Genomic DNA, 25,307 nt, shown 5'->3' with positions numbered 1-25,307 from the left:
CGAAGAACGCACTGTCTTGGCTGACCGCCCTCTTATAACCCTAAACTTTGGCGATCAGCTGAAATGGGTGATTGCCAAACGAAATCTATCGCCAACTGNCAACTTCCCTCGAAGAAACATCCATTAATGTGAATCTGGCAATCGTTTTAGATTTGTTGTGTATTTATGGGTACAGAAATTTTTTTATTTCAATACTGTCAAATATCGGCTTTATTTTTCTCTTTTAAAATGTGATATTAAAACATATCTTAAAAAAACAATTCCATAACATCACAATATGTCATAATCAAGGTACTATTCAAGTGTAAGATCTTTATTTTTAGTAAAATTTGACCTCTTTCTATGAGCCGCTGATTCAAAAATATTTAAATGCTGCATTAAATTATTTAAAATACCTTTATGTGAAGTAGTTATCTGTGTACTTTTATCGAAATATTATAAGCCTTAATTTTCAGCTTAACAGAATTATTCTTTAAATTGATCATCCGTTAGTTATAAATCACTTTAATCTACATAAAATTTACTGGTTATACCTGATGGGTGTTGTGCTTCATATAGTAACTTTTCCGGTGATTATTTATCACAAATTATGTTTTTTAAAATAATTAACAATAAATTTCACTTTTGAGAATAAATAATTTAGGTACCCTTCGCTTAGCTAACCACTAGAAGATTCAACTATTTTTCTTTCTTTATTTTTTTGGGTTTGTTTTGTGTTTATAAAATTATAGTACCTCTTGGATTCGGCGCTGAATTTTAGAGCTTCTACTGGATAGCAAACCTTCCATTTTTCTATTATTTTTATCGTGATTTCTTATTATTATCTTTTTAACTCATTTTTCCTTTCTTCTGTAAGAATGTAATAAATTGCCAAAATTAGAAGGGTACCCTGTAATAAATGTCTTTCATAAAAATAAAAACAGTTAAGCACTTGGCTTACCAAAAAAGACCATTATATCTAAAAACAACTAAGATTTTAAAAAAAATGCTAAGTTTGTTTATTTGAAACAATTTAATTTTGATTAATATAAAATTTTTGAGTTAGATCTTAAAAAATTGAGTGTGCTATTGAGGAATGAATATTAGCTAAATCATAAATATTGTTATTCAATTGTCATTAATACTGGCATTTTCTAATGCTGGTATGTTAGTGAACTGGACAGGTATGAAATGATCTTCAAAATTTGTCTATTTTTTATTAATATTGCAAAAATCTATGTTGTGTTGTACAAAAATTTGGCAAAATCTAATTACTATCAGGTGTTTATGTTTAAGTTCACTATGTTTATGGAAACAGTATTTACTATGTCTGATTTTGAATTCTATAATCTAAATTGTTCTGCATGAGCCTGTCGAAATCTTTAATTTGAAGTGTTTATTGATTATTAAGCAACATAATTTAAAATTTATAAAATATTTAATGTGAAGGAAATCAAATTATTTGTATAAAGTATTTTATTTTTATATAAAAAAAATTCTATAAAGCTGAACTGTTTAACTGTTTGCGACACAAAAATTCCAAATTAATAAAGTGAAATAATAAATAATGCCTTTAACAGAGAGTGAGTTAAATTCTATTTTTTAATATGAATACAATGTAGCAGAGCAATAAGTTCAAAATATTAATCTTAATTTGTTTTATGTTGCATATTATTATGGAAAAATTAACATATCCTGATCTGTGGGTAAAATAATTTCCAAGTCTTTGCATCTTCTGGGTAGTGGCCCGTGAGAAACTGAAAAAAAAAAAAAAAATCAAGGGAGGGGACTAACTTGAAGGAGTTAACTGGGAGCTACTCCCGAGCAAACGTCTACATGTTTTTTCAAAATTTTTTTATTAGTTTAAAATCCACTTGGCGATTGTAATTTGTACATCATATAATGATACAGAAATATCCCTATCATTATGATAAACGTAATATTCAGAATGTGATAAATATAGTAAATTTTTTTAAACATTTTACTGTTTTAGGGTTCTACCTGAGTTATTCTCAATACTTATTTGCAATCACTTTTTCAATAATATTTTTTGGTTGCATTATTATACATTTTGAGCACTTCCTGATAATTAAACTATCAACAAATCTAGGCAGCTTGCTTGCCATCGTGCCCAAAATTTTTATAAAATTTAATATTATGGCCAACAATTGTTATGCTTCCTTCTATTCAGGCTGGCTATTAAAAATTGGTCCCGGCACCTAAAAATTCACTGTTTTGGTGATAAATTGATAATTTATAGGATTAACTACATTTATATTTCATAATGTGTTTGATTGTTGAATATTTCTTATCTCTATTATAGATGTGAGGACCACGAAGGAACAATGTAGTTTTAATTTGTAGAAGGATGTTCTTAATTTCCTACTAGTGTATACAACAATGGTTATCAGATGAAACTCATCAACTGGTTTGATCATGGACACTATCTTATCAGAATTCATTGCACGCACATCAGCTGATCCTGGATTAGCAAGAGATCTCTTAGAAGGTAATCTTTAATATTTTATACCTTAAAATTCAAGAATTTTTATCTCTTACCGATTCTAATTTTAAAAATAAAATGCTATTCATACTAGTTTAAATAAACTGAATTAATTTTTATTATACTCATTAAGTTAAAAAAAAATAGTAGAAGTTTTCAAAGTAAGCATAAATAATGCTTGAAAACAGGGTTGGGATTTTGACATCAAAAGCTGGTGTTTGACAGGACATGACAAAAACTTGTTGAATAGTGTCATTAACAGTCGAAATTTGTCAAAAACTCTGAGCAAGTTCCTGTTTTGACATTGCAGACATTTTATTAGATTCTAAATCATGCATAATGCTTGCATTATATACTACTATAATTATGTTTTTATATTATATATCAGATATAAAAAATGTAGCCAAAATTATTGAAACTGTTAAGTGGTTTTTCTGATGGTACTCTTAATACTTTAAGACCTATATTATAACTATTCGGTTTATATTACAGACAGTGTTATTCTAGAACTTAAAAGAGCTAAAAGCTGAAAAGGGCACTATTTCACCCTGAAAAAAGGTACCTATCACAAAAAAGGGCATTGCTCACAAATATTTGCATGACTTTTAAAACACCCATAATATACAAAGTTTTCAATTTTATCATTAAAAAAATCCTTTTTAAAGGTTAAATTAAAAGTAATTCCTCAGTTAAATTTACACATTCTATAAATTAGTTTTAAAATGAGCATAATTCTCGAATTTGGAAAATGTTGCGTGCCGTAATAATAATTTATCAAACATATCGGGATTATAAAAGCGATTTCAAAATAAATGAAAAAACAATAAGTAATTGTAATAATTGCCGAAGAAACGATTGAAAATTAAAGTGGACTTACCATAGAATTGTTGCAAATCAAGTGGGTAAAAATGTGATTACTAAAATATGAAATTCGTTAGCCATGACATCGTATTAATTACATCGGAATTGAAAAAAATCACAAGGAAATAGTTCAGAAATGACAAACAGCTGCCAAAAACACTACCCATAAACAATGTAAATAATTCAAGAACATGATTGATCACTTGTAATTTTATGTATATATTGATTTATAAATACTTATTATTTAAAACAGCTAATAGTTATCCTTACAGCAAAAACAAGTATCGTTATACCAAAAACAAGTATTCTTACACCAGAAACAAGTATCGATTATGATGACTAGCAATAACTTTTTATCGTATTTTCAAAATTTTTCTTTAAAGAACATTTTCATAGTACTAAGCCTAGTTCAAACTTATTTGAAAATTTATGTAATTTCTACACATTTAAAATAAATCTGATTAAACCTTCATGAGAAAACCATAAATACCTGATTCTATTATCTAATTTTTAAACAAACAGTGTGTGAAACTTTTTATATTTTTTAATCCTTAAAAATTTTACATAAACGAAATTTTTTGTATTTTATTTGTTAAATTCATATTATTATGCTAAATACTGTTTAGACATTTAACTGCAATTTTACTAATAACAAAGCCTTATTGTATAAAAATTAATGTTAATTTTTATATATTTTTTTTATTGAATAATGTATGTTTTGATCTTTGTTTACTTTAAAAACTTATTATCCGAAAAAGTCCATTATCCTGACTTGCCGAAGTTCCGGCAATTACGCGTGTGGGACTTTCTACTATTTTCTATTTTAGTGGTTATTTTTGTACACATTCCTGCTTTTCATTTCTTCTTAAACTATAATTTTTGAAAATACAATTTTAGGACATGAATGGGATTTACAATCATCTCTCTCAGCATTTTATATGCTGAAAGGCATAACTCCAGGACCCAAGCCAAAAGAATCTGCTTTGCCAATTAAACTTTCTGGAGGCCACAAACAGCACCTGGAAGTTGATAGTTACATGTCTTCAAAATCATCTCACCCAAAAGAATCTTCGCCTGATATCGATGAAATTGGAAGTAAGAATTTCTGTTTAATAAGTTAGCATTTGCTAACAGTTGGTCTTTTTAAAATAGTACCTGTACTTTGCATTAGAAAACAGATGCATTTAATTAGCATTTTTATTATCATAATCTATTCATTTATGTACTCGTAGTTCGTTTTCATTCAACAATCCCATAATAAATGTATTGTTGCTTGTTTACAACAGTTTTAGATTGTTAATCATTCTTAAAATTAAAAATAATATGCATGCTTATTTTGTAATACTGGTTCATATTTGGTATTTCAATCTTTAAATTGTGATATAAAGTCCATCTTGATGCCTTTTTATGCTTCCACACGTCAGAATTTTTTTTAATATAAAATGAATATTTTACTCAAACGAGAAAAAACTTATCATTTGTAATTTTTATTTAATTGAAAATTAAATTATTGTTAGATGTAAATATAGTAGTCTACCACATTTAGTACAGATTAAGAAATTAAGTGCAAAATTATAACTTGTTATTTTGCACTGTTTTAACTATCCATAAACTTTAATGTAAAATAGAATCATTGAAGCTATGCTTTAGCATAGGCGAAGAAAGCAAAACACACTCATGCACTTTTTTAAGGAGCTGAAGATTTAAAAATTGTAAATAGAGAGATCAGAACTGTAAAAAGGAAAGTGTCTTCTTAGTATATGCATGTTGCAACATTCTTGATATGATGGCATGCATTATTTTTATAAATCACCCCAATATTGACTTGCATCTTGAGTCGAATTGTAACCAGAACTGAACTTAGAGTACCTTTAAGGGGTTCTTCCACTAAAGGGTATGCATGTTGCAACACTCTTGATATGGAGACATGCATTGTTATGATATGAATCACCTGTCATATTGATTTGCATTGACTGAGTCAAATTGTAACTGGAATTAAACTTGGAGCCCCTTTTCTTTTCTTTGAACACCTGGTCTTTATCCTTCGGGGAAAAAGAAGGGAGAGGAAACATATTTTACGATTTTCCACACATACTTCCGAAATAAAGGAATGTCACCCTAATCCCACGTCTAGTGTCTGTGTTTAGATAACTCCATCTGCAAGTTCATTTACATATACTCTATAGTTTAACTCTTAAGCGGAAACTTTTTTTTAATGTTTGTTAAAAAAATATATACAGCAACTAATCTGTTTAACATGTTTTTTTAGATAAAAGACTGTCCAGAGGAATATCCAGAGCTACTGAAAATGTTAATCTGGTGTCTAGAGCCCGAAGCAAGCTTGCTAAAGAATTTGTTGCCACTACCTCTGAAAAACATCAAGTTATGTCTGGACTTGAGACACCTGTATATACATTTTCACTGCCTGATCTTTCTATATATCCTACTGATTTTAGAGAATTTCTTGAAAAGGACTTGATAGAAACATCTACTTTAGTCTCACTGGAAAATGCAGGTTAGGAGATCAAAATATTTTAAATTACAGTTTAAGTCTAAATATTGTAATATTTTTAGCCAGTTTACTGTGTTTTTAGTTTTTCCAGTTTAGTTTATTTTTGTTATTCAAATTTTCTTGCACAAAACTTTTTTTGGGAGGATAGAATCATATTAACCTTATTTGAGTGAAACTATATGCAGTTTTATATCTTCGAAATTTTAGTGTCTTATAAAATCCATTTTATGTGTATCATCTGTCCATCCTTGGATAGAATCATATATTGGACAGATATACTTTGGAATCCAGTTTATGTATGATTTTATCCAACATGAGGAAATTATAATTTTTTTTTCATTCAGCATGTTTATGAGAATTTTGATAGAATCATTTTTGTGTTGTATGCATAAAAAATGTCGATTTGTTTAATTTCTTAGCAAAAGTTTGTTTCTTTTAAAACTTGTTTGATGTATGATATTTTAAATATCCACAGTTTTCTAATCCCTTCAAACCATAGAATGTTGCTAATAGCCTGTTAGTCTAGCTGTGATGTTTTTACTTTGTACTGGTGCCCATCAGTCTGAAACTGGGTGGGCTTGAAGCCATCAACGGGGATCAAACTTCAATGATTCTTTTTAGCAGCTCAATGCCTTAACCACTTTTAAAGTTTTATATTATAAAATTAATTTTAATATAAAATTATTTTATGTTTAATAACTTAAAAAAACATATTAATTCTTAGATATATTTAAAATTGTTTTAAATTTTTTTTGCATATTTAGGACGTTTGAATTGGTGGGCTGAAAAAGGAACTTGTCAAAGATTATGGCCCTTAGCTACTACTGGAGATGGAAATTGTTTATTACATGCTGCATCACTAGGTAATGTAATATTTTTACACAATTGATGTATGTGTATATATATGCGAGCAAATAGTATTTCTAAAAGTAAGAAAAATCAAAATAAGAATCAATCGATTATTAAAGTCGTGCAAGTAAACTTAACTCAAATTTAAGAAAAATGAATTCAACTAATCCATAGAAAATAAATTAATTAGAACTTGTTTCTTAAAGTTAAGGTAATTGTAATTGAGTTGAAATTAATATTATGCTGGAAAATATTTTCTTTCAACATTTTAGCTAAATTGTTTTACTGTTGTTTGAAGTGGATAAAGGTCCTAATAAACATTATTTCTTTTTATAAGCTTCCCATTGTCAAAATCTGTAAATCACTGATGGTTATTTAAATTGAATCTGAGATTATTTGGTTACTTGTTGACCCCTTCCACCTCTTCATTCCAAAAACACCCAAGATTACCACTTAGTACCTTTGTGCACTGAGTTATGGAAAATTCAAGTACTTCCCAAAATAAATGAATGTTGTTTTGTTAAAGACAACTGAAGTTTTCCATAGAAATCTAAATTTTTACGTACAAATGTCACTTGGAACATTCAACCTCTATGCTCTTCAATTATAAACATTTTGCATGTTTTTTTTTTAATTTTAGTGTTTTTGAAACAAGTCATCTAGTTAAGACTGTAATAGATTGGTTAAATTTTAGAGATAAATGTCTTTAAAATATCATTAATAATTTGTTTAATTAAGCATTAATTTTTACTTACTGATTAATCTTTTGAATAAATGTATTTAAAGCTCTAACAATTTTTTTATTACTTTAAATTTTTATTTTACATTACGTTACATTTGATTCTTTAATATGTTATCCTACTATTGAATAAGTTAACTAGGCAATTTATACATAAATAGCACACGTGTAATATGTACAAGCTATATATATGTAATATGCATGCTCATAAAATTAGTGAAATTGTAATCGCTGAGAAGCACCATGGATACAGTGATCTGGTGGAAATTTCCTACCCCTTCAGATTTATGCCTAAATTGAGGAAGTGGCCTCACGAATGGGTGGTGTGGTGCTGCCATCTATTTGTGGGGCTCCGAGCTGAGACATATTTTCACCCTTGCAGGGCTCTCTTGGAGAACAAAAGGCACACCTTTCTGACTTTTTCCCTAATTGCATGACTGGTGAACTTATCTTGTCCAAGCATCATTCGGAATAACACATTTAAATAGCAGGCACTATTATCCATAATTTCTATGGATCTTTTAATAACAGTAGACAGTCTGATTTCTATATATTTTTTTAAATAGCTTTTTTCCTTCTATAAACCACCCTTTATTTGCAAATGCTGATAAAGCCATTTTTTTTTTTCTTTTATGAACACAATTTTTTTTCTCCATTTAATTGTTAGGAAGTAAAATACAAAGAAAACTTTCTGACTCTTTTACTGCAAAGAAATAGTTCCATGATGACTAGAAAAACATTACTATTGCAGGTTAGGAACCCTGTATTATCCCAGTAGTATCCCCCTTTATTGCAAATTTATAAAACTTTCTATTTATGTTCGTTAAAATGATAGATATATGAAAATAACTTCATCAAATTGTAAAAATAGTTGTTTTACTTTTAAAGACATTTTTACTCAAATGTTTGTTTTTAAATTTTTTTCCGTTAGGTATGTGGGGATTTCATGATCGATTACTAACATTAAGAAAAGCATTACATAGCCTCCTGTCAAATAGCACATTCACTGAGGCTTTCTACAGGCGATGGAGATGGCAGGTTTCATTGCAAAATAAAGAAGTAAATATTAATAATTATTCTTTTTAATTTTTGTATGTTAGAAGCAGAAGAATAATTGTTGTGTGATCTATTTTCAAATTCTCTTTGGTGTCTCTTTATTTCTATGAGTTCATCCTATCTATGTGTATGTTTAAACTAGTTTTATGTTATATTCTCGTTTGATGCCCAGCTGTTGGTGCGTGGTCATGAAAGCATCTGAACACAACGAAAAAAATCGAAAGTTGTGAATTGCACATTAGCGTCATCACTTTTTGATGTACTCAATTTGTGTTGATTCCATTGTAGGTTCATTGATTCTATGATTTTTCAATCGCTTTTTCGGGTTACTATAATGGTTTTGTTTTAATTCCATTTTAAACCATATAAATTTTCTTGAATTAAAATTTTTTATTTGAATTTAGATTACTCAATAAATTATTGAACTTTTTTATGAGCGTTGGTAATTTTTTATGATTAGAATTTAGTTTAAAATTTTTTTATTTTGTCATGTAGCATCCTCCCATTTTTTATATTGATAAAAAGGGAATATATTTTTTTAAAAAGTATCAGTTAGTTTGAGTTCTAATTTTAAAAATTATTTAATTTTCTGCAACTATGTTTTACTAAGTTGACTGATAAAAAGGATTTAATGCCTAGAGCACTAATGTTTAGATAAAAATCACTATAGATGTTGTCATGTCTGTATAAGTATGCTTTGCAATTGTCCCTTCACTTAAAATGGGTGTGCACCTCTCCTATAAATTATCTTAAAGTAATAACCTACACTTATTTTATGTTTAATGTACTAATTGTTGAATTTAATTATGCTATTAGTAGCTTTGTTTCAAGATATTGTTTTAAATTTTACACTTATATGCCCCTTCCCTTCATTAAGATAATAGTCTTTTTTTTTCCTCCAAATTTTAATGAAGTATAGTGTCTGTGAGTAAATTGCTCTCATGAACTAATGTATTACTACAAATGCATATAATTTTACTTCTGTTTATTAATGTTTTGTGTCAACCATTCTTCGTGGAACGGTTTTATTTGCGATTCGTCTTTTGAAACACTCAGAAAGATGATGAGGACTTATATCATTGTATATTTATTTTAGATTCTGGATTGTTATGCTAAATAATATTAAAAATATGTAGTTTGTCTACGGTAAGAACTCCCCCCACCACAAAGTCTGAGGCTGAGGCTCTTCACTCTAGGGTTAACACAATAGACTGAAGGTAAAGATGATGCTTTGTTACCATAGTCATCCACTGGTCCAGATGAATGGCTAGGGGAGTTCTACTTTAGACAAACTATGCATTTGTTAAATCGATCCAGCTTTTATTTCTGGGACCCCATTGTTCCATTCTCCTTCATCCTCGCTTTATCAGCATCATGTCCATAATGAATCTCCTTTCACAGGATAAAGTTCTTCTCTTTTAACTCTTTCCTCCCCCACTATAGGGGAAGGATACTTCCTGTGTCCCTCACCCTATGGCCCTCAGGTCAGGGGTCATTCAGATGCATGGGAGTGGAATCAAAGTCCTGACATGTTTATTACAAAAATGTTAGTACTAGCAAATTGGGCCTCTTTACAAAAATTATTTTCTTTATAAAAAAATTTCTCTATCACAAAAATTCAATTTTTAAAAAAAAATCAAAAATGCTCATAAAGTTGTGCTTTTAAAAGCACAACTTTATGAACAACTATATTCACACATATAATAAATTAATAAAAAATTGTCATTGTATTAATTAATTATTTCTGTAATATTACATATTTTCATTATGAAGTTGTTTGTATTTTATCAATTTTTTAACATCTTCAAATTTTGCACAACTTAAAAATTATTATGAAATACTATTATTATGAAATAAACCCTTAAAATTATTATGTATTTGGTCTTTTTTTAAACTTAAAATCAACTTTTTTTTTAATGTTTTAATTTATTTCCAAATTATATTTTTAACAAAATTTGTACTTTTTCCATAAAACTTAGATTTTGCTAAAAGTTTTTACAGATCTAAGCATTAAAATTAGTATCCTAGATTAGTCCATGGCATCAAATAATCATAACTGAATTATCTGTTTAGGGCCTATCGTGCCACTGAGTTTAATTGGAATTATCTGTTTAGTCAATTGCACCTCTGATGGAATTTATTATTTCATCAAAGATGTATCACAAATTATCCTTTTTTTGCATAAGTCTAAATAAATTTTAAATTTTTTAAACAAATTATGTAATTTTTTCTTCTCAAAAATTAGGCTGGATTAGTTTATTGTGAAGAAGAGTGGAATAAGGAGTGGCTGACTTTACTGAAAATGGCTTCCACTGAACCCCGCCTTCATCCATGCCAAAAAAGAAGCTTTTCTGACAGTTCTAATAAAGGGTAAATGAACAAAAATATTTTACTTTTGTTATGTTGCAAAATTATTGTGAAAAAAAAGTGAAGATAAATTTTTACCATAATCTTCATGAAGATGATTGCCATTATCTTCATTAATCATGAATAGGAAATGTTAGTTAAAATGTTGAAAATAATTTTAAGAATAAGTTATAGTTAGATTATTATGTCTTGCTTTACCTTTTGCCAAACTAAAATTTTTTGCCATATCCTGTTAAAAAAATTACATGCACTAAGCATGTAATAATGTGCTTTATGTTTTAGTAGTTTTTTTTTGTGTAACTATTTTTTTATATTTATAATTAAAATTTTTTGATTGAATTATGTAATCAAAATATGAATTTGCACCTGCTAAATATTGTTGGTCTTCACACCTGTTGTTAATTAGATCTCTATCCTCCGTATTATTTCAATTTCAGATAAATAAAGAAAATTTTTGTAAACTATCATCTAAGTAAATTCCTTACAGTTAGAAACAATAAAGAGAGGAAATAATTTATATTTTTTCAGGTATTTAGCCCTTTTCAGAAAGTTTTTTTTTCTTCTTCTCACGAGTGAAATGTAGAGAATTATTGTGACTGTGGAATTTAATTTTGTCCCCATCGAAAAATGGGCTCCTGCACTGCCCATAGTCTACATAATTGTGTTTCAAGTTCTGTGAGGGTGTTTTTCCTCCCTAAAATGTTCTAACCAATCATAAATATATATTCTGATAATAAAATCTGTGTCCTGCACCTGTGCATTTCTGAAACCACTAAACCCAATTTTAAACAAGCCACCAATGTTGAAGCATCCCTGCATTTCAATTTGATATGAGTTTTTGCTCATATATCAATCTACTGCTTATAGAAGATTAATCTGCATTGGTTTCTAGCATACTACATTGTTTCTACATTGCTTCTGAATCACCAATTCCCAAATAGATGCTGGTCTGCAAACGCTTTTATCTTAAATTCATTATGTATTCAACATAGAATACTATATAAACCTTTTTTCTCTTCTTATTTGCAAAAAGATTTCCTTTTTTATTTATTTCAGTTTTAGTTGTATATTGTTTCCTTACCTACACATGGTTACATAACCTGGTTTAGCTATTTTGTTTTTTGTATTGCAAAATCAATATTTGTATTGGAATTAGTACAAATTTTATTTATAATTTAAATAAGTTTGGGCTCAAATATTTTTCATTATAAACAGTATGAGAATGTTCAGAAACAAATTGGTCTAAAAATTGTTTTAGTGCCACAGTTTTTGATTTGTAAAAATTATGATTAGGGTAGTACTAAACTTATTATCCATACTATCCATTATAGTAAACTTAATATACTGAAATATTTTACTGGTCTTTCAAGTAAATCTGGTAAAAAAAAAAACTGCTTTACTACATGCCCTCTTCCCCAGTACATGCATGTTGCTGCATTTTTTAAGTACCCATCTGTTTGCTAAACCTTGCCGTTTTTTTTAAAAAGGTGCTTTTTTCATTGGTTTTTTTTTCTCCAAAAAGTGCTTAATTTTTTTATTTCCAAAATGAGATTTTTTTCTTTAGCATGTTGATATTCGCCACGTGTTATGCAAAAGCGTGCTTTTCACATTGTTTTATTCAATGTTTTCACAATTCTTTCAACCACCATCCATTTCGGAATACCGTCTATCCGTAGCATATGAAAGCACCAATCATTTTACGTGTTTGATGAATTACTTGCCAGTCCGCATGTGCGCCTGACTTCATTTTCCACCCTCTGATATCGAACTGAAAAATCTCTTGATCTTTTTATAATTGCTAATATAATCAAGAAAAGAATTCTTTGTCAAAAACTAGTTATTTTATCATGATCATGTAAAGTCTTTGAAAATTTTTCTGCCTTTTGTTAATGTATATAGTGCTTAAAAATATTTTTTAATGCTTAAAAAGTACTTAAAAGGTGCTTTTTTTTTGTTGAAAGATTTGGCTACGCACCTTGTAAACTTTTTAAGCACACCTTTTACGACATGCATGTAAATAAAATATTTTATTCTAGATTTAGCATTGTTGTAACTATCCTGATATAGATATATCTAATATAATTGAACTTTTTTAATAGGCCACTGTTAGCTGTACCAGAAGATGACATTCAACCTGATGTTTATGAAAGCTTAGAAGAATTCCATGTCCTAGCCCTATCTCATGTGCTGCGCCGGCCAATAATAGTTATCGCAGACACAGTACTAAAAGATGTGACTGGTGAACCATTTGCTCCCATTCCATTTGGTGGTATTTATTTGCCTTTAGAATGCCCTCCAGCTGATTGCCTTCGCTCTCCATTATGTTTAACTTACGATGCTGCTCATTTTTCTGCTCTTGTTGCTATGGAGAAAGAAGCATATGCTGATAAAACTCCACATCCTCCTGGTAAAATACAAATTTTCTAATTTTAAAATATTGATTTGTAACTTATCAGATTTTATTTTATAATCAAGAACTATTACAAATTTAATTTTTTTTTTATGTAAAGTGATATGCATCTATAAAATTACAAGCTTAATTCTTAATTGAATTTCATTAAAAACGTTTTGAAAACACAAATTATAAAAATTTATTAAATACTTATACACGTTTCAATGTTACACTTTCATCAGTAATATAAAAACCTACAGATCATGCCAATACTCTTATACTAATGAAGGTATACCTTTGTGACTAAACACACATTGGATTTTCAAACACAGTTTTTATTTAAATTTTGTACACATCTAGTTTTAAAAAAATTTATGTTAGTACTAGGGTCGACAAATCCTAAAAACCTGTGGCTTGTTATCAATATTTGATTGAAATCTACCTTTTTTTTTAAAAAAAAAATACTTTTGAGGAAAATCTGTATAATAGCAATATATATATATATATATATATATCTGAATAATACACCAAAGCATAATATTGTTAACCCTTAATTGTTCGAAAGAATAAGTCTTATGCCATCCATTATTCCATTCAATTCCATCCAGATATATTTTTAATAATTAAATATAATATTTGTAATTGTACATTTAATTATAATTAAATAAATTACAAATATAAGGGCAATGAGAGAGAAAAAACAATAAAATAATTATGACGGATTTGGTTCATTAAGGAAAAAAAAGTGGTTAAAGAGGCTCAAACACAGTGAACCTAGTTAAATACAAGTTGCATGCCAGTATTCTCAGGAAGAATTTGTGTGATCAGATGTTGATCATAATCTTGAAATGTACCTTCCGTTAAAGATTTTGAGCCCTGAAAACATGTTCAGTTTTGATATTTATTTTTAAAATCTAAAAGGCCTAATATTTTAATTAATATCATGTTGGATGATTTTAGCTTTTATAATTGTGTTTGCATTAAAATTGTATATCATACTTCTAACCACTTTATTTATTTTTAGATGATATTAAACAAAAAATTATAATTGTCTTTCAGTAATTATTAAATTTAGTAATTAAATTAAATTTAGTGATTAAATTAAATTTAAATAATTTCATTAATGCAAAACATTTCACTACCTTTCATTCCATTACATCCAAAAATTGATCCTCACTCCTAGAAAATTTGAACTCTTGTAGACCTCTGTGTTAGTTTATTATTCTATTTTAGTTCCATGATCTCTTTGTTTTGTAGTTAAAATGGAACTATGACATGGAGTTTAATTTTTATTTACGGTTGTATAAGGTAAGGTTGAAAGACAAGGAATTTAGTTTAAATGAAATATAATAAAGAAACAAAAAGATATTTTAAGAAAGTATTTTAATAAAAAATAATAAACAGTGACAAATAATTTAAAGCAAAGCGTTCTATTTATGTATCAAATCTGTTGCCACCTTTTTTTATATAAAAGTTAAACTTTTCCCCTCTGTGATAAAATTAAAATTATGCCAACCTTACAGTAGTCAATTTTTTTAAAATTATTTTCTTAATCAAACTATTAAAATATTATGACTATTTTTTTAATTGGCACTAGACTTTAATTAAAATTAATTACTGTCTTTTATTTTTCAGCTGCTATTCCTTTGATAGACCCAGAGCATAAACTTTTGCCAATTCAATTTGCTGTTGATCCAGGAGTAGAGGTCAGATGGGGTCAAGATGAAAATGACCCCATCATAATCTCTAAATTGACTCTTACTGATAAAGACAAACTTGGTCTGCTTCACGAATACCTGGACATAATCGAATTGCCAGTGTTTGGAGTTTCTAAACAAGACTCTGTAGATTTTCAAGAAGAAGATTCTATGTCCAACAGTACTGATATTGATAGAAGTTCCGCAGCGGGAAGTTTTGATTCTGACGATAGCAATATGGATAGAGGGTCAGGTAGCTCTAGCCCTGGGGGCTTACTATCTCTCCAAAGAAGTAAAGCCACTAGGCAACTTCAAAGTGTTGCCAAACAATTTGGCAGCATTGGAAGGACAATGAGCAAAAAAATAAAGAAAAATTTTGGTAGTTTTACACGAAGAGCTTCTTTTAGAGGTACTCCAGAGAGTAAATCTGTTGACTCGCTAAAAAACAGCAAAGTCAAAGACCCCACTTTACTCTCTATTCGCCTGTCTGCCAGCGGCATCGTCGGAACTCCGGATAACATCATTGCAGCAGTTATTCACACCGACAACAGGCACGAGTACCAAGAAGAAATGATAAGAAACTACCTAAATTCTGCCAGATGTCGATTCCTAAAAGAAAAAAGCAAAAAGAAGCAAGATGGAGTAACAGAAACAACTCGGAGTGATCAGCGAGATTGTTCTTCACCTTGCATCAAACCTGGCTGCAAACTTAATGGATCTGTGGACACTCATTATATGTGTTCAAGTTGCTATAGTCAGCAAAAATCTCATACAGTGGAAGAGAGTAGGTGCAAAAACTCTCCTCCAAGACATTTGAAAAGCAATAAAACATCTGCCAGTGAGGGAGGTAGTGATTCTGAACGTCGCACTGCACCTGACAAAGTGACCTTAGTACCAAAATCATCCAGTTCATCTGGAAAATCGTCTAGGTGTAAAGATTCAAATAGTTCATCACCAAGTTCAATCTCATCTGGGAGTGGTGTTAAATCAGTGACTAAAACTAAAGTGCATCTTGATACAATCTAGGTGCAGGAAAAAAAAGCCTTATATATGCTTGTCAATTAGTTTTGGTCATATTTCCTTGGAAAATATTTGTTGATGTAAAAAAGTAGGCATCTAGCGCTGTTTTCTTTCTTGTTTAATCAAATCTGTTTGATCCTGAAAAAAGTACTGAAAAATTTTACTTGCATATTTCATAAAAGGAAAGTAAAGAATTTATTTTCCAACTTTTAAGTTACTTATGAACCATTATTGAAAAATAGTTTTTGAGCAGCTACTTTTTAAAATTAATTTTCCTGAGCATTTATTCTAAAAATAAGACTAGAATTATTTATTGTTTAAATATTTGTTTTTTAATAAAATGAGACACGTTAAATTACTTCAGTAATAAATTATTTAACAGATATAGATAAGACTATTGCTATCATGCCAAATTGTAATAAAATATTTCATTTGGCAACAAAATTAGCAATCATATTCATCTAATTGCAGGGGCTAAAAGAAAAATTTTAAAGTTTAGTGGGATAATAGTAGATGTTAATAGTTTCAAAACTGCATTTGAAATATAGACTTCAAATAAAAACTAAAAAATGCTGGAAAAGTGAAATATTTTGTATTATCTCAAAATACCTAAAATAAATTTTCCTGAAATTTCTAGGCAATTTCTATAACCAATAGTTCAGTAACTGAGAAATGGAGATAGCTTTTTTATTTTTTGCTTATTACCCAAATTACTAAGATAAACCAAAAGCTTGTTGATTGTGCGAAATTTAAAAGGTTGCTTATTTAAAATATAAATGTAACGTCCACCAGGATTTATTGTTATGGAACAAAAGTCTTAATGAAAAGTAGTTTGTTTCATAAAGACCTAGTTTTACTTATTATTTTTTTTACTCGACAATCACAAGAAAAATCACCTAATGCTAGTTAGTCAATAGATCTTTGAACATTAACAAAAAGTTGCCAAGAATGTATGACTGAAAATCAGTGATAAGTATCTGTATTATATTGGTGTATAAAAACTGAAAGAAATTATTATATCTATTCCAAAGATTAGACTTATCAATCACTCATTTGAGCTGCACTTGATATATTTTTTTTTTATATGTACGTATTCCATTTGCATGTTTGTTAATGGGTGTCTTTGTGATTTGTAAACAAGGAAACACCTCCAAATATTTAAATTTTGAGTTCATTCATTTATTTATAATTGGTAGACTTTATGAAGATGCAAGTGAGGATGGGATTTAAATTATTGGAGGTGGTCTTTAACAGATCCATGTTTCCTAAGACACCCATTATTTCACTTCAAGTTTGTTAACATTTTTCTGGTGATTATGCAATATTTGTGATGTCCCGTGTCACCTTATCAGTATTAAATAATCACTCAGAAATTGTTATTATAAAAGATTTGTTGAGTTTTTAAATGTTTATATTGATTTTCATTTGTTGAATGATTATTACACAATTTATGAATACCGGTTTATTTTGGCAACTCTAAGAAGTACTGATTGTTGGTTGTTTCACTATTTTTTTTTTTTACTTTTGAAATTATAATTTTTATTACTTTTAATGAAAAATATTTGAAACTTTTTATTTCAATTAAAGGAAAATTTTACTTTTCACTTTTTCTAATTGTTAAATGCACCTATATTGAAATTTATGTTTGTTATTGATTATGCTTTAGTTTTGTGTTGAGATTAAATTTCTAAGAAAATAATGATTTATTTATTTTTGTATTATGTGTCTAATGATTATCATTTTTATTATGTGTCTAATTTATTTATATTTAAATGTACAGTGAAACTCTCTTTTTCTTCCTTTTTTTTTTTTTNGACTTTATTTATAGCTTTTTTTTTTTTTTTTTTTTTAAGAAAAAAAAGTCTTAAAAAGTAAAAGGTTTTAAACTGCCAGGCTTAATCGAGTTTTTAAAATATCATTTAGTATATATTATTGCAATGATCTGCATGAGTTCTTGTTTATGTCATAGTATCATAATATGATGAGAGTTATACTTACTAAAATTATTTTCGACAGTAACAGACATAAATGTTAAAACACAGATGTAAGTTATACTTACTAAAAATTATTTTCGACAGTAACAGACATAAAAATTAAAACATAGATATGGGTTATACTTACTAAAATTATTTTTGACAGTAACAGACATATAAAAATTAAAACATCTGGCACATTTTCTACTTTCAATTAAATTTTAAAAAATTTCCTTATATTGTTCTAATGATTCATTTTCTCTACTTTTTCCTTAACACTTGTTTATAAGTGAATGTTGAAGGGGGAAAGTGACCACTTAATCAAGGCCATCTAGAGCAGAGAGTGTGAAGCTTTTTGGATTAGTGTGCCAGTTAAACTTTGGTCTTATTTTCAGGTCTTCTTCTGAGTGCCATTTGTTATATTACTTTTTAAAAAAAGTAATCTATAAGCCACTTCTTTTCTTTTAAACAATCAAATTACATTGTGTAACTATGTTTACTGTTTAGTTATAAACTTTCTTTAAACTTGAAACAAGGCTATTTCTTGCAATTAATAATGTATTATGGAATTCATTGAGGAAAACATCTATTCACAACATTGGGCAAATTTACCATAATGTAATTTTTTTTAAATTAAGATTCTCTCTTTACAAAAACTTCCCATGAAAGATCTAGTTTCCCCTTCAAATAGTTCAATAGAGGATAATGTAATAGTTACTCTTGTATCCAGGAAAAATGACGCCTTTTGTCATATTTGTTTTTGATTCTGCCCTTGATAGTTGCTAGTATCGGGGTTCTTTTTTGCCTAATATACTGTCTTCAGTGAATTTAATTTAATATGAATTTCTTTCATGCCACTGAAATTCACGTCATGTGACACAGGTTCACAATCTCTGAACTAGAGCCTTTTTCAAAAATTCTGAGGCTTTTGCCACAATGAGCTTTATTTCCAAACATTTATGTATACTTTTTCTGGTGATGTTCCAAGCTTTGAAAGGAAAACTAGTAGCCGGAGAATTTTTTTTTTTTTNTTTTTTTTTTTTTTTTTTTTTTTTTTTTTTTTTTGACTGGAAAAGAAAATTCAGAGCAGAACTTCTTAAAAGATTTAAGTAAGTATCATTGGAGTGAGGGACTGTGTATATTTATCCCCCCCCCCCCAATAAGTAGAAACCTCTGAAATTCCCCTTCAATATTTCAGACAAATAAATAAATTTTTATGAATCATCATCATTTAAATTTATTAAAGTTAAAAGCGAGAATGAGAAATGGAAAATAATAATTTTTTTTTTGCAAACATTTATCAGACATAAGAATTTTTTTCCTTAGGTTTGAAATTTTGAGACCTATTATGACTGTGTATTTTATTTTCACCCCCCTCCCCCTCTCAAAAATTGAACCCTTGCTACGTTCATTTTAAGTATTGTAGAAATGAAACAAGAATAAAATTGAAATAAGAATCACTTAAATGGGAAAACTTTTTTAGCAGAAACTTCTTAAATGGGAGAACTTTTTTAGCAGAAACTTCTTAAATGGGAGAACTTTTTTAACAGAAACTTCTTAAATGGGTTTCACTGTACATATGATTTTTCTGACTCTAATGATTTATATTAAAAATTAAATAAAGTTGTGCTCTTATATGTAACAAAAAATTTTCTATAGCACTAAAAAAATTTTAATGCAAATAAAAGCAACAAAATTTTTTATTTTATTTATTTTTTTAAATTCTGTCACTTTAAAGCAAATGGTATAGTCAAATGAGCCATATCCTTTTCTTAAATATTTTTTTTAAATGTGAATTAAATAATGTAAATGATTTTGAAAAGTGAAAGAAGTTCTTTGAATATGTAAAGAAGTACAAAATGCTATTATTGTAAATAATTGTGAAAAATGGTATGGAAATTTTGAATATTATACTTGTTTCCAAAGATATATATGATGTTCTATTTGATGAAAGCATATACTTTTGAAAATATTATATTGTTGCTGTTTATATAATGCCATATGATTCTCTACAGTATGCATTTATAAATTATAAGAATTAATTGAAATATATAATCTCAAATTTAACTTTTAAAATGAGTGCCTGTTTACATTATTTTTAAACGGATTTATTTTTATATTCTCAACTGGGAATTAATATTTAAGTATTGTAATTAAAAAACTTCCATATTTTTGTTAATTTTATTTATTTTTTGAATTTTTTTTATATCTTTCCCAAAATGTGGGCAATAAATATGTATTCTTTATTTGAGAGTTAGAAGAAGTTTGAAAAAAAGGAAGGGATTGTTATTAAATATTAATTGAATTTGATAATAAAATATAATTTGAAGTTCATAAATCCAGTTATTAACTTTAAATAATTTCATTTCAATCTCTCAAATTTATGTTGAATAATAAAGTACGTTTTATTCCTTCGAAATAATCACTTTAGAATATTGGTCTTTGGTATTATTTTATTTTGTAGAAATAAAAAATTGATATCTCTACCTGTGCCCAGTAATTGACCCTAAATGCAGACAATACAATCAAAAGACAATTGAGCTAAAAATCTTATTTCATTGTAGAATAAATTTTATTTATTTATAAGCAGACTCCTAAAAGTTAACCCATTTGAGCCTTGTGTCCTTTTAAAATTATGGTTCCTTTTTCTAAAATAGAAAGTGGTAGCACAAGTGTTGTTTTTAGAATTTTACAGAAACAGGATTGTTCAGTCTACCATAATATATTGCAGAGCCCATGCTAAGCATTTGCAACCTTGCCAAATGCGATAAAATCGTAAATTTGGCGAATAAAATTGTGTTTTGGTAATTAATTTTTTCCTCTGAAAAGAAAAAAAATATATTTAACTCGATCCTCAAAATTACGTCAAAATGAATTTTTCTAATTAAAGCAGTATTTTTCATTTGATTACAGTAATTTTTGGCATAATACATAACCAATTAGAATTTGGTCCAAATAATATGCAAGCCTAAGACAAACTACTGTAAAAATTAGTTATAAAAAAACTGTTAACATTTGTATTTGGCGAAGACTTTCGAAAATTGGCAAATACTTTTGATATTTGGCTAATTTGCTAGCTAATAATTTGAAATCCTTAGTGTGGGACCTGTATTGATAATATAAATATTTTTATTTTAATGCTTAAATGGTAGGTAATAGAAAGTAATATCCCCGTGGTATAAACTAATAAGTATGTACTACCACTTTTTTCATATGTAGACCACTTTTTGTGGCTGGGTGTTAAAGGGTTAACTTTTTAAAATCTAATTATACGATCGAAAGAAAATAAAGCTATTTCTTTGTAGAATACTTTTTTATTTATTTACAAGCAAAACTATTATTAAATTGTTATTTTAAAGTATATATTTATTTATCTAAATTATGTATTTATTAAAGAAATTATTCCTGAAAGAATGTACAATCGCTTTATATTTTCTACATTTACTTACTTATGTCTGTACTTCGGTTTAAAAAAAAAATCAAACATTTGCTTTATTAAAATCATTACTAATTATAAATGTAGCTTAAAGATAAATCTGTCTATTTTTCATTTTAACTATTATTTTTAAATTAGATTGTTTAAAAACATTGCAATCTTTTAGAGGGTAATGTTTAAAACCCTTTTAGTAAATCAATCCTAGTTTTTTAAGTTTAAAAATAAAGTGTTATTTTATGTCTGTATTTGAGCACATATATTTGTTTTAATTTAAAGTTGTTTTGGAGGAAAGTAATATTTAATATAGATAGTTTTTTTTAAATTAAAATGTAAATTTTCTAAAATGCTGTTATAATTTGAATAAAATATTTACTGCATATACTTTTTATTAAAAATGTATAATTTTTTACTGCACAATTGTTAAGTTATTCTTAAATTTTAAAATAAAAGAATCTCTATATTTTTATTATTTGTAATGTAAATTTGTTTTTAGAAACTGAAAGATTATGATAATTTTAACATTACGTTAACTCGTGTTTTGACTTATTCCTTTAAAGAAATGTAAATTTTTTTCTACTTGTAAATAAAAATATATATATATATTTATTAACATCACTACTATTTTTTAACATTTTTACAGATTTATAATTTAAATATTGAATTATCACAAAATGTGAAGAAAAAAATCTCTTTTCTTTATTAAATTTTATGTATAAGATTTATTTATTTTTTTAAGCTTTCTTATTCAGTTACTATTTCACATTTATAGTTATGTGCTTATCCCAAAATTTAAAAACTTTTACATTATAATAAAAGTTTCTTTGCATTGTCATCTATTAAAGAAATATCATTAATTTTGTTTTCTTAGCATTCATCTAGCTTACAAGTGTGTCATATTGATAATCCTGTAGTTATTCTGATCTTAAAAGTTTGTATGAATAATATGCAAAATCTTATAATTTTTGTAAATATTTCCTACTATTAAGAACATGTTTGTTTCAGTGTTAAGTTTTAACACGGAAATGACAAAAATATAATCCTGTTTAGAATGATAAATATGTACCATTGATAAGTTTTTCTAAAATACTGATACACATTTTTAAAAATTTCTTCTAATTTGAGAATGATTATTAACCCAACCCTTGAAAGGGTGAGATAAGCAGAGCATCTGCCCACGATTTAATAATTCTAATTGATAGTTTTTTTTAAATTTCCTTTATTCTTGAAACTTAAAACCTTTTCTATTTTATCATGTAGAAAGAGAAAAGGCAGTAATCTTTATAGTTCTAAGGAACCCATATAAAAAATTTAAAAAAAACTTCTTATAAATAAAGATTGTTAAATTAGGAAATTAAACTTATTTAAACAATTTGAGGAACTACGCTTAGTGGTTAAAGGCATTGAGCTGTCATTGTAAAGACCGGGGTTCGATCCTCAGTGTTGGCTTGAAGCTCGCCCAGTTTTCGGATTGATGGTTACCAGTTTGCCTGAACAGTAAAGGCGGTTTGTGTGCAGTGTTGACCGCGTCGCCTCAATCATGTCGTTGATCACAAAATCACTCGCAGCCTTAATCTCCATGATTCTCCTGGCACTGGCACACAACGGGCTGTGGTGAAAATACTTCACTTTTTTAATAACTAAAGATTATTATGAAGCGCCCTTTAATGCCAAACTTCGGTCACAGATATGTAGATAAAATCTAAAAATGAAACGATAGCATAGAATTTGATTAAAATTTTTTTGATGTAGGCCTGAAGTTTTAAAAAGAAAATCGCAGTTTTAGTATTATAAGCAAAAATGTGAGGTCTGTGCTTTAATTTCCTAGAGGATTGTTTTTCCCAGGAACCCGAGAAATCGAGCGATGGTTCTGAATATTAAAATTAAGAAACATAATGCATAACTTTTTTTTTTAATGCAACATTTTTATTGCAAATAAAGTATTATTAAAAACTGAAACTGAAAGAAAAAGTACGCAATTCACTGCATATATTGACTGGAATTGTAAGAATGTAATATTAATATAAGCTTCATTCCTTAAACAAAATATTAAATGTAAAATAACTCGATATTAGCATTATTTTGTATTAACTTATTACACTACATTAATTATTATTGTGATCGGCATGTTTGGAAATAAAATTTTAGGCAGAAAAACGTGTCTTAGCAGACCCTAAAGAAAAAGTTAATAACGCCTAGAAATAATTGATAGTCGTAAAGTTTTACGAGATACACCTGAAAACTGTAGACGTTATCAGTGACGAAATCCTGAAACGGTACAAAATTTTACCAATTGTCATTTCCGTGTTGAACTTTTATTTTATTTTTAATACTAGGCTTTTACGTTCTCAAGGTGATGTTGTATAAAACTGCCACGTATTTTATACTGCCTCAGAACAAAGAATATATAAAAAAAACATATTTATAAATACAACTGTGTGATCAACTACATAAAATATAAATTCATTTGCTTTTTTTAATAGCATTGAATTTTAAGATGTGTTCGAATTCTAAGTCACTTCATACATACCTAAAGTAATTAATACTACTAAAATTTATTTACTGTTTCACCATTTTTAAGGTGTTATTTGAGATATGCTTTGTTGAAATGAACTTTCATTGTTTTCAATAATAAATAAATAACTTTTATGTTTCAAAGTAATTTATTTCGTTTTAATTTTTTTTTTTAATCATAGATGAATCCAGTGTTGTAGAGAAATTTTATCAAATTGTTCTATATAAATACAGTACAGAACCCGTTATCCGGAAATCAAAANGCAGGACGACCCATAATGTTTAATTTAGTTTATGTTATATTGATGTTTGTGTTCATGAAATAAATATGCTTTAAGAGAAACCCGCATTTCGTACTCACTTCAACCTTACCATCATTTTTTAAAATAATCATTAGTGTATTACTTCATCGTTTTTTCTTCTTTTTAAGATTATTTCCAACTATTTTTGTTTTTTTAGTTGGGTTTAACAATAAAAAAACTGCTTTTTGTATCGATTCAGAAATCCGGAAAAATCAGTTATCCGGAATAACGATCGTTCCGGCCCTACTGTTTAGTTTTTTCCATATGGGGCGCAAAAAAACAATAAATAAATAAATAAAATAAACGAAACACCCAGAACCGCTTTCGATCTAATCAGAATTTCGCGTACTAAGACTCAAACTTAATTTCAGGGGGTGACCTCAAATATGCTAATTAGTTATTGCTGACGGTATTTTAGGTTATGAAATTAGACACAAACACGTACTTAATATACCTTTGTTTTAAAGAATTGGAATTTTTGACCGCTAAAATAATGAGAGAGGATCGAATCTAGGACATATGGTCCCAATAGTTTGATCAGGAGAGCGGTCCAAAAGTTAGACCTCTTTTTGTTAATTTTACTTTTTGCGTATTTCGCCATAGATCGAGAAATTTTTAAAAATTCCAATTTTGAGAATTTACGAAATACGCAAAAAGTTAAATTATCACTAACCCCTTAACTTGTGTGCTCGAGTTAATTCGAGCTCGCTAAACAGGCCAAATAACTGTGCACACTCGAGATAATTCGAGCGGCGTTGTATTTTATGCTGCTATAATTTTTCACACTCGAATAAATTGAAAATAACAGTGTGAAAACTAAGGAAAAAAATTGTTTTATGGATATTTATCATTTACATGGGATTGTAAGCTATAACACTTATTTATCCAAGAATAATATATAGCATTTTTTCATGGAACAAAAGCGCAGTATATCAAAATTGTCCACCAAAAGAAAAGTTGAACCAGGAGCGGAATAAATTTTTTTACATAAAAAAATTTTTATTTTTTGGCCGGTTTTTTTTCCAAAAAATCTATGTGTTAAGGAGTTCAAATTTTGGACAGCTCTTCTGATCAAACTATCGGAACCATACATTTTGAGGGTCAGAAATC

The 25,307-nt window shown here is 27.9% G+C and overlaps 1 protein-coding gene across 3 annotated transcripts; it reads left to right on the top strand.

Moving 5' to 3' along the window:
• The first annotated feature begins 115 nt into the window (after window positions 1-115).
• Window positions 116-24,030, top strand: LOC107447190 (OTU domain-containing protein 7B). 3 transcript variants are annotated; one of them, XM_043050934.2, is made up of 9 exons: window positions 116-169; window positions 2,303-2,488; window positions 4,241-4,438; window positions 5,613-5,858; window positions 6,620-6,718; window positions 8,375-8,502; window positions 10,745-10,869; window positions 12,966-13,273; window positions 14,894-24,030. In XM_043050934.2, the coding sequence occupies exons 2-9, from the start codon at window positions 2,416-2,418 to the stop codon at window positions 15,979-15,981; spliced, it is 2,265 nt and encodes a 754-aa protein (XP_042906868.1). In that variant the 5' UTR covers window positions 116-169; window positions 2,303-2,415; the 3' UTR covers window positions 15,982-24,030. The 3 variants fall into 3 exon arrangements, with proteins under 3 accessions (XP_042906868.1, XP_015917544.2, XP_015917536.2); XM_016062058.3 differs by having other exon boundaries at window positions 129-304; XM_016062050.3 differs by having other exon boundaries at window positions 149-291.
• The last annotated feature ends 1,277 nt before the right edge of the window (window positions 24,031-25,307 follow it).

Source organism: Parasteatoda tepidariorum, chromosome 10 (assembly GCF_043381705.1).
Source record: "Parasteatoda tepidariorum isolate YZ-2023 chromosome 10, CAS_Ptep_4.0, whole genome shotgun sequence".
Classification (NCBI taxonomy): domain Eukaryota; kingdom Metazoa; phylum Arthropoda; class Arachnida; order Araneae; family Theridiidae; genus Parasteatoda; species Parasteatoda tepidariorum.
Note: the sequence above shows the minus strand (reverse complement) of the source record. Positions and strands in the feature narration are given on the sequence as shown.